The sequence below is a fragment of the Bombus vosnesenskii genome, unplaced genomic scaffold (assembly GCF_011952255.1).
Source record: "Bombus vosnesenskii isolate JDL3184/JDL3185 unplaced genomic scaffold, Bvos_JDL3184-5_v1.1 scf7180000013315, whole genome shotgun sequence".
Classification (NCBI taxonomy): Eukaryota; Metazoa; Arthropoda; class Insecta; order Hymenoptera; family Apidae; genus Bombus; species Bombus vosnesenskii.
The window spans coordinates 473910-489019 of NW_022882961.1; the positions used below are offsets into that span (position 1 = coordinate 473910).

At 31.1% G+C, this 15110-nt stretch overlaps 6 protein-coding genes across 9 annotated transcripts; 3 read left to right on the top strand and 3 right to left on the bottom strand.

Annotated features, from left to right (window-relative positions):
* Positions 1–119: 119 nt before the first annotated feature.
* Positions 120–2063, bottom strand: LOC117235276 (ELMO domain-containing protein 2). The gene is made up of 2 exons (XM_033497140.1): positions 1932–2063; positions 120–1392 (listed from the first exon to the last, which is right to left on the bottom strand). Exons 1-2 carry the CDS (start codon positions 1976–1978, stop codon positions 495–497), a joined length of 945 nt encoding a protein of 314 aa, XP_033353031.1. The 5' UTR covers positions 1979–2063; the 3' UTR covers positions 120–494.
* Positions 2064–2171: 108 nt separating this feature from the next.
* Positions 2172–3430, top strand: LOC117235279. Its single transcript, XM_033497144.1, has 3 exons — positions 2172–2563; positions 2652–2866; positions 2943–3430. Exons 1-3 carry the CDS (start codon positions 2259–2261, stop codon positions 3404–3406), a joined length of 984 nt encoding a protein of 327 aa, XP_033353035.1. The 5' UTR covers positions 2172–2258; the 3' UTR covers positions 3407–3430.
* Positions 3431–3982: 552 nt separating this feature from the next.
* LOC117235278 (signal peptidase complex catalytic subunit SEC11A) lies at positions 3983–5272 on the top strand. The gene is made up of 4 exons (XM_033497143.1): positions 3983–4148; positions 4246–4355; positions 4683–4832; positions 4919–5272. The coding sequence occupies exons 1-4, from the start codon at positions 4101–4103 to the stop codon at positions 5151–5153; spliced, it is 543 nt and encodes a 180-aa protein (XP_033353034.1). The 5' UTR covers positions 3983–4100; the 3' UTR covers positions 5154–5272.
* A 486-nt stretch (positions 5273–5758) lies between these two features.
* Positions 5759–8328, bottom strand: LOC117235273 (probable cytochrome P450 304a1). Of its 2 annotated transcripts, XM_033497133.1 has the most exons (7): positions 8173–8328; positions 7826–8077; positions 7565–7737; positions 7220–7489; positions 6850–7136; positions 6521–6777; positions 5759–6450 (listed from the first exon to the last, which is right to left on the bottom strand). In XM_033497133.1, exons 1-7 carry the CDS (start codon positions 8258–8260, stop codon positions 6266–6268), a joined length of 1512 nt encoding a protein of 503 aa, XP_033353024.1. In that variant the 5' UTR covers positions 8261–8328; the 3' UTR covers positions 5759–6265. The 2 variants fall into 2 exon arrangements, with proteins under 2 accessions (XP_033353024.1, XP_033353026.1); XM_033497135.1 differs by lacking the exon at positions 7826–8077 and having other exon boundaries at positions 8173–8322.
* Positions 8329–8898: 570 nt separating this feature from the next.
* LOC117235275 (TELO2-interacting protein 2-like) lies at positions 8899–10924 on the bottom strand. Its single transcript, XM_033497139.1, has 5 exons — positions 9987–10924; positions 9781–9909; positions 9542–9703; positions 9263–9469; positions 8899–9190 (listed from the first exon to the last, which is right to left on the bottom strand). The coding sequence occupies exons 1-5, from the start codon at positions 10521–10523 to the stop codon at positions 8921–8923; spliced, it is 1305 nt and encodes a 434-aa protein (XP_033353030.1). The 5' UTR covers positions 10524–10924; the 3' UTR covers positions 8899–8920.
* Positions 10925–11137: 213 nt separating this feature from the next.
* Positions 11138–14573, top strand: LOC117235274 (abl interactor 2). 3 transcript variants are annotated; one of them, XM_033497138.1, is made up of 5 exons: positions 11138–11275; positions 11774–12439; positions 12529–12858; positions 12935–13192; positions 13266–14573. In XM_033497138.1, exons 2-5 carry the CDS (start codon positions 11824–11826, stop codon positions 13427–13429), a joined length of 1368 nt encoding a protein of 455 aa, XP_033353029.1. In that variant the 5' UTR covers positions 11138–11275; positions 11774–11823; the 3' UTR covers positions 13430–14573. The 3 variants fall into 3 exon arrangements, with proteins under 3 accessions (XP_033353029.1, XP_033353027.1, XP_033353028.1); XM_033497136.1 differs by having other exon boundaries at positions 11194–11331; XM_033497137.1 differs by having other exon boundaries at positions 11194–11331; positions 11801–12439.
* Positions 14574–15110: the final 537 nt, after the last annotated feature.

The window sequence follows — 15110 nt, forward strand, 5'->3', positions numbered from 1 at the left end:
ATGGCATCTACTAAAAATGATATGCATTTCCCCAAGAAAGTCATCTGAATCCATATAACAAAATTATAATAAAATTTTATATTTACATATACCTATTTAAAAAATTAAATAAAAACAGATTGAAAGTAATATATTTATTTGGGTAAACGTTGTACTTTAACTTATTTATGATAAATAAATGATTTTAAATGAATTTGTATGTGAACCCCTTCACATTCGTTAGGTAAGACATATACTTCCTTTATTACTAGTAGAAAAATAAAGTAAAAATATAATATCAAATGCATCAAGATTCTTTGTATTTTTCTGTAACTTAATGATTTCAGAATATTTATGTTTTGCTTTATATTTTATATTCTTCATAATTTGCAATAATGATGTTCTATTCACTCACAAGATACTCCGTGTTACTAGTAGCTTTGTGCATTGTAATGAGAAAATGTTCACTCTCTGTGATAGTTTTAGACTTATCAACATAAAATATTGCATCTATTTTAAACATTATCAATTGATATATTTATCCTAAAGACAGTAGATGAATCAGTTAATGCCATTCTGATACTATTCTCAAACTTTTCTTGTATGGATGAAAATTCCATCATATTGCTTGGCTTTGAATCAATCCAAAATCCATCAAATTCATAAAAAAGATAACAGTAAAGTTGATGAAATGCGCGAATTGTTGGAAAACCCTTTGAAGAATTATAAATATGAGTCTTGGCACTTCCATCCCTTAACAATCTTAGAGCCATGCTTGTTAAATTTATGCCCACTATGGCAAAAGCATAACCATAACGTGGATGTGTAGAATGTGATAACACGTGTGTTGCAGCACTGGGATACTCTTGAGCAAAATAAACTAGATTTTCTAATCCCAAAATGCCCATTCCACGGAAATCTGTTTTTGGATCATCACCCTGAAAGCCGATGTGTTGCCACTGTTTGGTAACTCTAGCATCTAAAGGCTCATAAGGCATCAACAAATTCCATAATTTTAATAGTTGGAACTCATGCTCAGAATTGTCAGCATCATATGGTGTTTTTCTAAGCTCTTCACATTCCACACAAAGTTGTCTATAACCCCAAATTAGCTCTATACATTTACCAAATGACTTGGCAAAGTCAGGGTGAGCTGTTGGATTTACTTTCTTAGTCATCAATATGGTTATAATAGCTTCCTTCAAAATTTTTTGCTTTGTCTGTTTTGTGATTGCACGCTGATCAGCGAGATCATTCAAGTAGACTATAAGAGTTTTAATATTAGCATTCCTAGATAACTTAAGAGATTCTTCTACAGCTAATGTTCTCGGTGCTCCAGGTAATTCTCCATAACAAATTCTTTGAAGTTCACACATTCGTGTTGTGTGCCTTAATAACCATTTTACAATGGGTCTGAAATACCAGCACACCAATGACCAGAAGTATATAAACATGTTTTCTGATAATTAAGAATCTTGATACAGGAAAAATTCAAGTACAAAATTTTTTTATATTCAAGTGCTAATTAACCTCATCCTGTCATCGTATCTCGACATATACAGGTTTTGTCACTAATTTAAAATAATGAGACTTGGAAATTAACACTTTGAAACGTATTTCGATAAATACGTTTTCCTGTTTTCACCATTACAATTAAAATCAATGCACATAACCTGTGCAATAATGTATTTAATATACATGTATGACAGAAAGTTTAATTTTGGTACATGAAAAATAAACTAATCTGTTCAGTTTGTTTATAATTAACAAACTTTCGACTTCTATGCTGCTATTACAGAAAAATCATTGAGATTTCTTAAATATTTAACTTGAGTAAAGAGAAATCAATAATAACCTATTAAATCAACATAGTACCGATAGCAGAAGAGGTCACTCACTACTCACTACCGGTACAGTCATCCTGTATCAAAAATTCAATATAACACACATACCCACGTTGTATAGAGTTAGGAGATTTTCTTTTAGAACGAAGCATCATAGACAATCGTGAAGTGACTTTAAATATTTTTATCTTCCTTATAAGGCAATTGGTATAAAATTACTATATCACCTTGAATATCTACCCTTACAAATGTACGATATTTATAAACATATATGGAATCAAGTTTTTTATAGTAACTTAGACATAATGAAAAAACAATGTCATATAGAAAAAATGACGTATGTAAAGTGAAATAACTTCAGTCAACCAGAGTTTTAAATAATCCATCATTGATTAGAAAGTTTGTCAAATCAGTAATTTTAAGAAAATATCATAAATGGAAAACGAGCATGAGTCTTCGACAGAAATTTCAACAGATAGCTCAAGTAATACCGACAGCATTCAAAATGTTGACAATCAATGCATAGAATTATCCAATGAGGAGCAAAGGATAAAGGATCAAGCGGACGTCGATTTAACATTGGATCTAGGAAGCATGTTGCCAAATTATGATCGTGTTTCTGAGAATGAGAATGATGATTCATTAGAAAAGCTCTCAGCTGTTCTTGAACAGCCAGAAGACTCGGTGATTTTAGAGGGCGCGCAGTCAGTAGAAGATGGCCAAGACGATAAAGATTTAAAGTACACACTATGTTAAAAAAAAAAACCTTTGTCAATTAAATAAAAAAAAAAATCACACGTTATATTGAATAATTTTCGTAACTAACAGCTACATTCTTCGGGAGCGAATAGAGTCGCTCAGTGAAGTAATGAGGAACTTAAAGGAAGAATTAAGGAAGGAAATAGAACTTTGGAAAAAAGAAAAAGGGGAATTGCAATTTTTACGTGAAAAGGATGATGCATTGGCTTTGGAAGAAGCAACTGCAGCCGCACGTGCAGCTGCAGCAGCCTATGCTGCCGAATCGCCATTATCTAACAATCTGGGTAATTTTTCTTAGGAAACGAGATGTAAAATATTTGAATAATGTTTTAATAACGGATTCATTAATTTATGGTACAGGGGATGTTTTAGATATCTCATCAGAGGATGCGTTCAGAGAATTGACAATACTCGAATATGAGAAACGTTTGGCTAAATATCAAGACGAATACTCATTTATTCAGGCGGAAAAGCGTTATAATGCCCGATGGAAAATGATAGCAAACGCGTATAAGCAGAAATTGATGGAAGTGGAACGACTCTGTAACGAGGAATTAGAGAAAGTTCAAAAAAATGTGAATCATTTGCAACCGCTGAAAGAAATGGTATCACAATGGTATCTCGACGAAGAAAACCATGGTGATTCGATCAGAAGAACCGATTTTGCTGCAAATGTCCAGAAACTCAATACTTTCAATGAGAATAATATGCTCAATCGTCACACATTGCAAAAGATAGACGCGGAAGTCAATATGGCACCAGAAATATTCGTTGCTCGATTCAAATCCGACGATCCAACAAAAATAGATAAACTTTATGGATAAATCTCTTCCCATACTTATAATAATACTTTTAATTCAACGTTTTCGGGATACATTTGATATACACATATTCGTATTACTTCTCACATATTAGAAACAGAATTACAATTTACATAAATCTTAAATTTTAATTTTAGACGCCATTTTGAATAAATAAATAATCTATCGTAAAAAAATATACATACCTTTACATTATTTCATGTTGTTACTCCGTGAAGGATATTTCCATTCATCATGAAAAATTTTGATAATGCAGTTGCATTCAATTAAGGCAAAATGTCTACGCTTCTTTAGGGGCTACGGATATGGGAAAGTGATTGCAAAAGTTTTGAAGAATTACCGATACATACTATATAATTTTGCAAGACTACAATTGTACAACAACTTTGATGCAAATTGGTTTGTTTAAAACAATATTTGAGAACTAATACGTAAGAGTATATCGTTTATTGTGAAAAATATCTGAAGTACGTTATTCAAAAGTGTTACCGCGCGCGTTCCTTCGTTCACTAACGGATGTGGACTATACCATTTGGACCGTTCCAATTGTTCCAACGTTCCTTATTCATTGTTTACGTGACGTGGTACGTTGAACGATACGTTTACTGGTTGTTGCCGGTTGTGTTCAAGCAGGGTAAAGTTAAAATTGTTTTGTTTAACTTGGTTATCGTAATTTTTATAAAAAATAGTTGTGACAATGTTGCAATCTATATTCGACGATGTGCGGCGAATGAATAAACGGCAGGTAAACGAATTTCTTCGTTCGAATTACCGTAGATTCTTAGAGTGAGCACATATGGTCGATAAATAGGCTTTATCACTGTTTTCGATTCCTTTTACAGTTCCTGTATCAGATGTTAAGTTTTGGTATGATCGTTACATCTGCTCTGATGATATGGAAAGGCTTGATGGTTGTAACAGGTAGTGAAAGTCCGATCGTGGTCGTTCTCAGGTATTTGAATACTTAACCTAATAGTTACATTTGACGCATCTTTCGCGCGAATAGTTCTAGTTTTAAATTGTAATGTTATTGATTTTCTATTAAATTTTTGTACACACTGTCGATTTCTTATATATTATTAACAATGTTTTGTTCAATGGATCATTACGTATTGGAGTGATTATACATTTCATATTATTTAAGAATCATAAGTTGTGTGATAATATTAATAATAGAGGAACATTAAATTTTATACTTTTTGCATAATTTATAGATTTAATTTAGCGTTTCAGTATTTTAAAACATGATTTTTTATGTATGGAAATTTTAATATTATAGTGGTAGTATGGAACCAGCTTTCCATAGGGGAGATTTGTTATTTTTAACCAATTACCAAGATGAACCAGTCAGGGTAGGAGAAATTGTTGTTTTTAAAGTTGAGGGTAGAGATATTCCAATTGTACACAGAGTACTTAAACTACATGAGAAGTAAGTATCTTTTAAATATTAACAACAACAAGAATAAAGGGTAGGTATACATCGAATTATTAAAAAAAATAATTCATGTATTTTAGGGGCGATCAAAATAATACTGTTAAATTTCTAACAAAGGGTGATAATAATTCTGTTGACGATAGAGGTTTATATGCAGCTGGTCAATTATGGCTGACACATAAAGACGTTGTTGGCAGAGCAAGGGGTTTTTTGCCATATGTAGGAATGGTTACAATATGTATGAATGAATATCCCAAATTTAAATATGCAGTATTATCAGTTTTGGGATTATATGTTTTGGTACACAGAGAATAATGGTATTTCATATGGGAAGTTATGAAATAGACTATCTGAACATTTACAAAAAAAGTGCATTGTAAATTTAAATCCTAATTCATAACTCAAATACACATGTGAAGCTATGTACAATGTGATTTTATGTCTTGTTGATTTCGTACCACTTGAAGAACCTTTTGTTATGTAAGAGGTTAATAATATAATAGTTTTGCAGAATTGTATGTATATTTACAATAGTAATAAGAAAATATTAAGGTATATGTGTAAAACAACAGTACTTTTGTACTGTATTAAAAAATAATGTTCTGCCATTATTGGCAAAATTAAATGTACAAACGTTTTTATTTTCAATTAATACTAATGTTGTTTTTCAAACATTCATTAACTCGTTTCATAAATTATTTACAAAAATTTTCGTTAACAATATAATATATTATACAAATATCAAGAGTTTCAATATTTTATATTTGTAATCGCATTTACAGTATTTTCTAATTATAATGTAAAAATTATTATATCACTGAACAGGTAGGAAGTGTAATTAATTTACGCTTATTTTCGATATTGGGAGATCATAAAATTAATAAATATTCTGTATAAAAGATAAAAGAAAGAATAAAAAATTTGGGAAAATAAACATTAAAATGTATATATTTAAGTAAGCTCTTAATTTTTACAGCTCATAAGATTAAGCATATCTTCTCTACCTTCTTCAAAGTTGCAATATATGTATATAAAGTTTTTATTTTATGGGCACTGAATATTTTAAAAATATTGACAGTTTTGTAGATCGCTTAACATAGTATAATCAATCATCAATGAAACTTGTTTGTAGTCAACTCTTATGAAAATCTTTGTATATTAATTACGTTTATTCAATACAATGTAACTTTTGTCTCTGACTATCTCAAATTATGAAATAAATTTATAGTACACAAATTATATACGACTTTCTATTTTTAATCCTTACAGTTTCGTAGCTTTTATCATTTCAAATTAGGATAAAAATTGTTTCAGTAAGGTTAAATATATTGTTAGTGTGTTATGTGTTAATAACAATATTTGAATAAAAAATTATAGAGAAATAGGTATATAGATTGTAAAAGAATATGAAATGTATTATATATCAATCAGGTATAACGTGGTTCCACTCGAATCCACATTTCTTTTGGACTAACAATTAAACCTGGCATTTTATCTTTGAGACTATTTGGTTCATCCTCTATAAACGAGAAGTTAAAGTTTTGCATTAATACAGCGATTATCCCGAACATATTATATCTCGTAAAAGTTTCACCCACACACACACGACGCCCTAGTACAAAAAGAAATAAAACGTTATTACTGATAATGTCGTTAAAATATGCCAAAAATGCTTTACTTACCAAATCCAAAAGGAAATGTGAGATCTTTACGCAGTTTACCATCTTCTGTAAGAAATCTTTCAGGCCTAAAATTATGGGGATCACCCCATAAATCGACGTCTGTATTTAGTCCGTCTAAATTGGTAATTACTATTGTATCCTTGGCAACATCAAAACCAGAAAGAGTGGTTCTCTTTATCGCTTTATGTAATACGCTGAATGGTGTCAGTGTTTCGTATCTGAGCGATTCCCGTATTGTTGCTTCGATATATGGTAAACTAAAACATTTTTAAGATTTTTTAGTGAAATATTTTCTGCCACATAATAATTACAGTACGAATAATGTATACTTCTTCCTGTCTTGCCACGTAATGAGTCTTCCAGTTCCAACCACTTTATCTATTTCCTCTCTTATATTTTTTATTACTTCTGGATGATGCATTATAAGCTTGATTGTGTGTAGAAGAGCACTTGGCACCGCAGATGAAGCTGGAAACATGATATCCACAAGAATCATAATAAGTTGTTTCTCGGAGAATGATTTTCCTTTAGCGTTTCCGTTTAAAACCTTTAAATATCGGTCTATTAAACCTTTATCGTCCTCATTATCTGAGTATTTTCTCTTGTCTAAATGTTCCTGTAATAATCATGATATTTTATAGTTATTTAGTATATTAAAATAATATAATTTATAAGTATAAACGTAAAATTGATATGTACCTTAATGAAATCTACCATACGATAAGTTCCTAGCATTATATTTTTATATCCAAACATATTTCCAAAATACTTTAAGAACCAAAATTGAGAAAGAGCTCCTCCAGTAGTGTCAAATGCTCTTTGAAACATCATAGCAGATTCACAAAAATATCTCAGTTTATGATATTCTGAACGATCGAATTTTTCGCCAAACATTATATACCATATAGTATTCGCAACATATGGATACAGAATATCCGGAAATCGCGCGGAACCACTTTTTAAGATTGTCTAATAAATTCATTGAAACGTCAATTAGTAATCTATTTTTAATTTTAAAATAATTCTCATCGTGTCCTGAAGTACCTTTTCTTTGTCGTTAATGGGACCTTCTTTCAGCATGTCAATAAGAATTGCAATTTCTTCCATTGCGATCGTTTCAAATTTTTCTTGTCTTCTACCAAATCCAAAATCTCTCATATGTCGAAGAACAAATCTTCTTTGTTCTTGCCAAAATAAACCTTCGACGAAAAAGATACCTGGAATTTCATGCAATTACAAATGTGAAGCATTATTTTTGGTATTCCTCTTTCATAAACGTATCAAATTTTCTTCATGAGGAAATACCTAATGATTCTCCAAAGGATCTTGCTAAGAGAACGTCTATATTGCCCGCTCTTCCGTCAAAATCATCTTTCGTTAGTACTTCTTTAATACTGTTATAATCATTCGCAACTACAGTCACAATACCACCAAAGTGGCATGTCAAGACTTTAGATTTCAACTTATTTGCATAATACGTCACAGCTTTAAAAGGATATTTGTAATTATACCATAATAAATACCAATAAGATCCTACTATTGGCAATCGCGGAATGCCTATTATGGTAAAATATTTAAATTGTAATAAAGGAGAACGAATGCAGATAATTTAAATACGACGCACGGAATTATTTTAATCCTGTGAAACTTACATGGTGGTGTATTTGGAAGTGTTCTTATACTTTTGTAGATTTTATATCCTACTAATAAAACTAGTATTATAACAAGAAATGGTGACATTCTTTCTTCAGTTCTGAATACAGAATGATCATCGATAATTATTTCTTCCCCTATTTAATATCTCCCTAATAACATACGTGCATATATATATATATTGTTTATGCGTATTCAGATAAATCTGCATACATATCTTATCTCTTGGTACGAAGTCGAGAATTTTAGTTTCTTCATAACAAAAGATGCAAAATAACTTAAAGTAAATAACTTGAAAGGAAAATTGTTTTTCACTCATTTTTCGTTTTTAGAAATAGTATTGATATAAAGATTAGACATAAGATAAACGTAATACTGATTATATATGTAAGCAAATATCAATGGGAATTATGTAAGCATCAAAAGTGTTAAAAATTACAAAGTTTACTTAGGTACCAATTTTGTGATTAAATATCCATCTTATTTATGTAATCTAATAATGTTTTAAATATGAGGTATAAGAGTAGTTAAAAATAAAATTTCTAATAAAAATCTCTATTTTACAATATAAAGTATCATACATTTTTCGAATTTATTAGATCACAACATAAAACATCTAAGTACATATTGTTTATTATATTTTATCATACTATATTCTACAAAACTCTTTCTCTACAAAAAATAATCTTTTCTTTTCTTAAATAATATATTTATTTTTAGGTTCTAAAACAAATTTATATAGTTCATTCACTGAAAATACTTAGTATCACCTAAGCACACTACTTGCAAACTATTTTTTATCACTGAACGCATTCGATCGTCATTCATTACTGCACAACCTACATTTGGGGATAATTTATATAACAAACAAATACAGTCATCCAAGTTCTGCATTATTTCCTTGTCAAATACTGGAGTTTTCGTTAAATCAAAATGCAGTTTTAAAAAAGCAGTATACAGAGGTACACAGTGAGCTGCCACTCGAAGATGAAACATCAAGAGGAAAGTTTTTGCAGTCTAAAAAATTATATTTAATATGTAATAAAGGTAACATATAATAAAAGTAAAATATATAATGAAGGTATTTACCTCCAATGTTGCTTTTAATGTTTTTAGATCTGTATGATGTTCACAATACTCGGTAAGTATTCTTGTTAATCTTTCACACCACTTGGCACAACCAATATTAGTCAACAGTTGAGGTAAACTTAACATATATACACATCTTAATTCCACATTTTGTTCAAATTCCATATTATCTAGTAGAACAGCTAAAATATCATCCCTCTTTGTCCACTGTAATAATATACAACATTACAAGATTTATACTTAAATTAATACATATAAATACTAATTTTTTAAACTTACTTCAAATACATTTAATGTATTATCCCAATGTTCAATGGTAGCTAATAAAATTGTTAAGCATTTATATATCAAAATTACATATTTGGCTTCTCTTTGATGACTTAAGCATTCTAAAGCATGAAAAATTACTTTGGCATATCCGGTGTCAATGAATCCTTTTTTCTAAATATTCAAACAAAATTAGTAACCTATATTGGTGAACAACATTATACTTGAAATTATATAATATAAATTTTTACCAAGTGAGTATGTTGAATAATTTGATATAAACATTCAAGACCTAGTACAATGTTTTCTGGCACATAATCATCAATAATTATTAAAGCTGTTGGAAGCACATCACTAATATGATTATATAAAGTTGGTTTCTAAAAAAGATAAATATAAATTATAAATTTTAACACGTAATTACTTGATCATTGTTTCTTTAATTTGGTTTACGAACCTCAATTTGATATAAAATCCATTTGTAACTTGCTACAGCTGCTGGATAAGCTTTCCAAGTATCTTTCAGTAACTTAGGCCTTAGCGTTAATAATACTGTAGTAAAGTTATCTTGTTCCGTTAAAAGTTGTGAGATGTTTTGATATCTATATAACTCCAAGATTTTGCTAGTCAAGTCTTTGGAGATGGACACAGATTCTGTTGTGTTCCAAACATTTTGTTCATGTTGTTCTCCAATGAGTAGTAACAAATTGATTGTAAAAGTTTTTACTATCGATGAATCTAATTTTATTAGCATGTGCCCTTCATGACGACAGTAAATGACATGCTGAAGCATAGATCTGATATCTTGCAAATTTCTATCTATAATTTGTCTATACCCTTTGAAGTCTTTTTCTTCGCATGGTCGACTAGTACCGTCGATTCTTTCAGGAACATAACTCACTTCTATAAGATTATTGTATTTTGCCCATAAGTCTTCCTCATAAAATTCGCCCTTAATTTTTAAAGCTTCCAATTCTTTTAAAAGACTATTCATTTTAAGTATTATACGTTAAGGAGTTCGACAAGAGATAATGATTGCTATGTTGCGAATCAACTTCTTCGCAACGATTTATTAGTTCCGCAAGTACACACAGAAAATATCATTTTTCGAATTACCGTGAATGATAGTACTTCAGCCGAATTCCTTGTTTCATACTTTTAATCAACGAAATAATTGTTGACTCTTTTACGAATTTGGCTTCGAATGATCTGAACACTCAATCAAAAGGGAGTATATCACTTTTTATCGACCATACTTAGATATACAATAATTTGATAAAAATCTTTATTTGTATTTTATAATATTAATATCTAGTATTTCAATCGCAACGAATGTTTCTTCTACTGGCCTACCTTTGTAAATTTACGATATAATTACTGTATTTTGTAATATTGTTCGATGCCTCGAAAGTGTAATCGATACGAACCACACGAGGTCTCGAAGAATCTGTCATTTTCCCTTCTTTTAACACTTTACCGTCAAAAGATAGTTTCCTTTCTCTTTTGTACAATCTTCCTTCTTCAATCTTATCGTTTAATATGTCTTTGCTAGTCAGTTACTATACGAGTATACCGCGATCGTATTCATGCTCCAACTTTAACCAAAATCAAGAACATTTGTGCTAACTACATGGAAATCTCAGTGTACGCCGTTACTAGTGTTTCGGTGCATCACTTGCTCATACTGAGTGTCGTGTCGCGTAACGTAAATCGTTATTTATTTTTTATCAGTTTCTGAGATTCTTGGTAATTATGAATTAAAGAAGGTGTAATAGCTGGTAGTTACGACATGGCTGAGTACCGTTAGTTCATTTTCTATTTTTTTCAAATCATTTGTTGTATCGCCGTTTCATTTTCCATGATTAATCTTTAGATTTAAGTTCCACCTCCATTTTGCATCCTACATACGGGACACCGCCCTTCAAACAATTATTACATAGTTAATAATTCCTTATTTTTTCGTCTGAACAACATAAAATTATCAAAAACACACTTAAAATATTATTCTCGTTATTCGGGAAATCTTTCGCGAATTTCTCATGAAAGTTACATAACCTCATTCTTCAAAGTTGAACGAATTTTTTGACTCATAACTTTTTGTTTTACTTTCTTACTTCGATTATTGCATATAATATCATTTAAAGTATATAATAATTTCACGATGTACTCGAGAATGTCATCTACATCAAACATAAAATAAAATGTACAAATCTTCTTAAATACAATTACTCTGGTTCTCTTAAGGATCCGGTTCTTATTGTGTATCATCAGGGGTAGGCAGTGACTCTGAGGTTATGGCAGAGCTAGCAGCATTTCTCGGTCAGGAAATTCCTGAGGGAAGAAACAACCTGGCTGATAATCATATCAATCTTGAACGGGTTGCTGATTATTGTGAAGCAAATTATTTTCAAGCTGAAAACAAGAGAATAGCTTTAGAAGAAACCAAAAATTTTACTACTCAGTCATTGGCTAGTGTAGCCTATCAAATAAATACCCTTGCTTATAATTTTTTACAATTATTGGATTTACAAACATCTCAGCTTGCTGAGATGGAAAGCCAAATGAACCATATTGCTCAAACGGTTATGATACACAAAGAGAAAGTAGCTAGAAGAGAAATTGGAGTATTAACAGCTAATAAAATTACGGTGCGCCAGTACAAAATTATTGCACCAGCAAATCCTGAAAAACCAATTAAATATGTAAGAAAGAGTATTGATTACACAATCTTGGATGATATTGGACATGGAGTACGTAGTAGTGGTACTCCAAGAAGTAAGCAACGTGGTGGAAGTCAGGGCAGTGTTCAAAGTTTAGGTGCAGCTTCCACTGGTTCTGGTTTAGGTGCTGCTATGGTAGGACCAGCTCCTACCACTAAGCCACCTACCCCTCCTCAGACAGTAAGAACTGGTAAATATAAAAATAATATATATATACACATATATCTACTTTAAAGTGACATTGGATTATTTAATATGAATTTCCTATTTTACCTCTAGGAACATTGAGCAAAGGGTCCCGAGAATACAGAACACCACCTGCAGTTGCTCCACCTCAAGTTCCTAGTCACTATGCTCCTAATTATCCATTAGGTCATCCAAGAAGAGAACGTGGTCCTGGTTATAGTACTCTACCTTTACATGCACATACCACATCTCATGCAGTACACAATACCAATCATAATACACATACAAATACTACAACCCAACATACTTCGCCACCTCAAGTGGGAACAGTTCATCCATTGCAAAGTCATCCGCAAACACCACCACCAGCTCCACCTAGCGTAACAGCAGGGTATGCCCAGGAACAACACAATAGTATGCCTCGTAAGTTCTTATTTGATAGGACTTAGATTTAACTAATAAACTATGGAATTATATAATTATCCGTTTCCATTTCTAGCGCCACCTTCGCCCTTAGTTGGCATAACTGGTAATACGTTAGATTTTACCAGTTATCACACTTTGTCAGAAAGATTGAGTCATCAAGTTAGTCGAAGTAGTGGTGCAAGTAGCCCACCATTACCACCACCACCACCACCAGAACAAGAAGAACATCCGCAATTTGGTAGACCTACACAATCTAGTGGTGCTATTATGCCTATTGTACCGGATGAGGAAGATCTCCCTGGTTGGGTGCCAAAGAATTATATCGAAAAAGGTATGTTGTGATACTTTTTAGACCGTAGAATATTTAAGTAGTATTAAGATGTAATCAAATATTACCATTTTAGTTGTTGCAATTTATGATTATTATGCCGACAAGGAGGATGAGTTGAGCTTCCAGGAAAGCTCTGTAATTTATGTACTAAAAAAGAATGATGATGGGTGGTGGGAGGGGGTCATGGATGGTATAACGGGTTTGTTCCCCGGAAATTACGTAGAACCTTGCGTTTAATAATTTGTCCAATATTGCATTTAGATATATCAAAATTGTGAATATTGGTGGTTATTCACAAAAGACTGCAAATTTAAGAGACAGATTCTCTGATTTTAATATCTTATTTAGTATTAATAATAATAAGGCTATACTAACACGATCGATACAAAGACATAGAACGACGTAACAAAATATGAGGTGGAATATAGTAAATGTGTAAATTATAGATTCTTCCACAAATCTCAAATATCATGCGAATTTTCTAAAAATCAAACTAACCAATCTTTATATCAACATAAGAAAGTGTATTTTTTGGTAAATAGTATTTCCTCCAGTGGATGTTATTTTATCTCGACTTCAATAGATCATATTTATATACATATATGCATAAAGGCATGTAGTTACTATGCTACTATATAATCAATTAGCTGTTAATTGTATTTATGTATCTAAGGTGTAACTAATACGATGTTAGTAGTAGGTTAATAAGTAATCAAAATACCAAACGTCCTGACGTCGCGTAACGAGAATCTTTGCGCCTTATACTAAATATAACATCATAATATAAATTGCTTGATAAGTTTATTTTAATAGTTAACGGTATATTGACCTCAGGATTTTAGTTCTCATAAAATGAAGTCGACGAAAGTAATCCTCGTTTGAATGTTTTAAAGAATATACCAAGTCGTAGCATATGCATTATAGAGTCAATTAATGTACGCAATTTGTTTAAGATGTAGTGATTTCATTTAACCAAGTAGTATCCTACATAGCTGTGTGATATTCATACTTTGTATGCTGCTATTTGTTAGCGCACTATTACCACAAATATAAGTATCTTTTAATTGGTCAAGTAATTCTGCGGTCATTTTTGCCGAATTTCTCCCTCATTAAAAAATTATCCTTTTATATAAGCTAAAAAGCTTGTATGTATTGACAATAAAGGTCTCGTTTTCGTGAGGATTACATACTTTGGAGGATTATCACAGAATTAGTACAGGAGAATTAGAATAGGATTTTCAAACAAATAAAGAGCTAGTGGATAGAAAATTGAATCTTTAATTTTAATAGAAATTTTAATGAAAGGTTTTATTTGTCAATAGGGAAGCATAATGAAATGTACGAATATAATTGTATTTAGAATCAAATAAAAGAATTGTAATATAAAATTTCGAATGATATTCATCCATCAGTTAAGGTTTTTTCACAAGTTCTTCCTAATTCCACATTGTCTTTATCCATAACCATAATCCATTTTGCTGTTGCTTTAGTTCAATTAGTGGACAATTTATCTTACTAGCTTGTAATTCCACGTTACATCATGATTAGTAAAACACGAGTTCGCGATTGTCTATTATATCAACTAATTATAGTATCATATACTATAAATTGAGCGAGAAGAACTTGGAACGATTCAGATCACAAAAGTAGGATGTTTATTTCCTTTGACAAATTTCCTATTACTCCTTCTTTAATTTCCTATTAGGATAATTGAAAATAGCTTCTTATAATGTAAATGTTACGCACGGAACCGTTTCAAACGGATAACGAAAGCATTCCTTCCACGGTGAATTTTTTCTGCAGTCGGTCTCAATGTTCACTTAAATTATTTGCTAAGTTTAAACCGTGGAAACTTTCTCACTCACATACGTACAAGAAGCACAAAGTTGCGAGCAGTTCCTCGCCACAAATGTTTCCT

What these genes read in the sequence shown, in the direction of transcription:
- LOC117235276 (XM_033497140.1), bottom strand. Translation starts at nt 1,978, where the DNA reads ATGATGCTTCGTTCTAAAAGAAAATCTCCTAACTCTATACAACGTGG. An exon ending in CCTAACTCTATACAACGTGG is followed by an intron (nt 1,393 to 1,931) that starts GTATGTGTGTTA and finishes CTGGTATTTCAG; the next exon opens with ACCCATTGTAAAATGGTTAT.
- LOC117235279 (XM_033497144.1), top strand. Translation starts at nt 2,259, where the DNA reads ATGGAAAACGAGCATGAGTCTTCGACAGAAATTTCAACAGATAGCTCA. An exon ending in CAAGACGATAAAGATTTAAA is followed by an intron (nt 2,564 to 2,651) that starts GTACACACTATG and finishes CGTAACTAACAG; the next exon opens with CTACATTCTTCGGGAGCGAA. An exon ending in GCCATTATCTAACAATCTGG is followed by an intron (nt 2,867 to 2,942) that starts GTAATTTTTCTT and finishes TTTATGGTACAG; the next exon opens with GGGATGTTTTAGATATCTCA.
- LOC117235278 (XM_033497143.1), top strand. Translation starts at nt 4,101, where the DNA reads ATGTTGCAATCTATATTCGACGATGTGCGGCGAATGAATAAACGGCAG. An exon ending in CCGATCGTGGTCGTTCTCAG is followed by an intron (nt 4,356 to 4,682) that starts GTATTTGAATAC and finishes TTAATATTATAG; the next exon opens with TGGTAGTATGGAACCAGCTT. An exon ending in GTACTTAAACTACATGAGAA is followed by an intron (nt 4,833 to 4,918) that starts GTAAGTATCTTT and finishes CATGTATTTTAG; the next exon opens with GGGCGATCAAAATAATACTG.
- LOC117235273 (XM_033497133.1), bottom strand. Translation starts at nt 8,260, where the DNA reads ATGTCACCATTTCTTGTTATAATACTAGTTTTATTAGTAGGATATAAA. An exon ending in ATCCTTTGGAGAATCATTAG is followed by an intron (nt 7,738 to 7,825) that starts GTATTTCCTCAT and finishes ATGAAATTCCAG; the next exon opens with GTATCTTTTTCGTCGAAGGT. An exon ending in GTATGGTAGATTTCATTAAG is followed by an intron (nt 7,137 to 7,219) that starts GTACATATCAAT and finishes TGATTATTACAG; the next exon opens with GAACATTTAGACAAGAGAAA.
- LOC117235275 (XM_033497139.1), bottom strand. Translation starts at nt 10,523, where the DNA reads ATGAATAGTCTTTTAAAAGAATTGGAAGCTTTAAAAATTAAGGGCGAA. An exon ending in TTATTCAACATACTCACTTG is followed by an intron (nt 9,704 to 9,780) that starts GTAAAAATTTAT and finishes TTGAATATTTAG; the next exon opens with AAAAAAGGATTCATTGACAC. An exon ending in CATTAAAAGCAACATTGGAG is followed by an intron (nt 9,191 to 9,262) that starts GTAAATACCTTC and finishes ATAATTTTTTAG; the next exon opens with ACTGCAAAAACTTTCCTCTT.
- LOC117235274 (XM_033497136.1), top strand. An exon ending in TCCTCAGACAGTAAGAACTG is followed by an intron (nt 12,440 to 12,528) that starts GTAAATATAAAA and finishes TTTTACCTCTAG; the next exon opens with GAACATTGAGCAAAGGGTCC. An exon ending in AAAGAATTATATCGAAAAAG is followed by an intron (nt 13,193 to 13,265) that starts GTATGTTGTGAT and finishes TTACCATTTTAG; the next exon opens with TTGTTGCAATTTATGATTAT.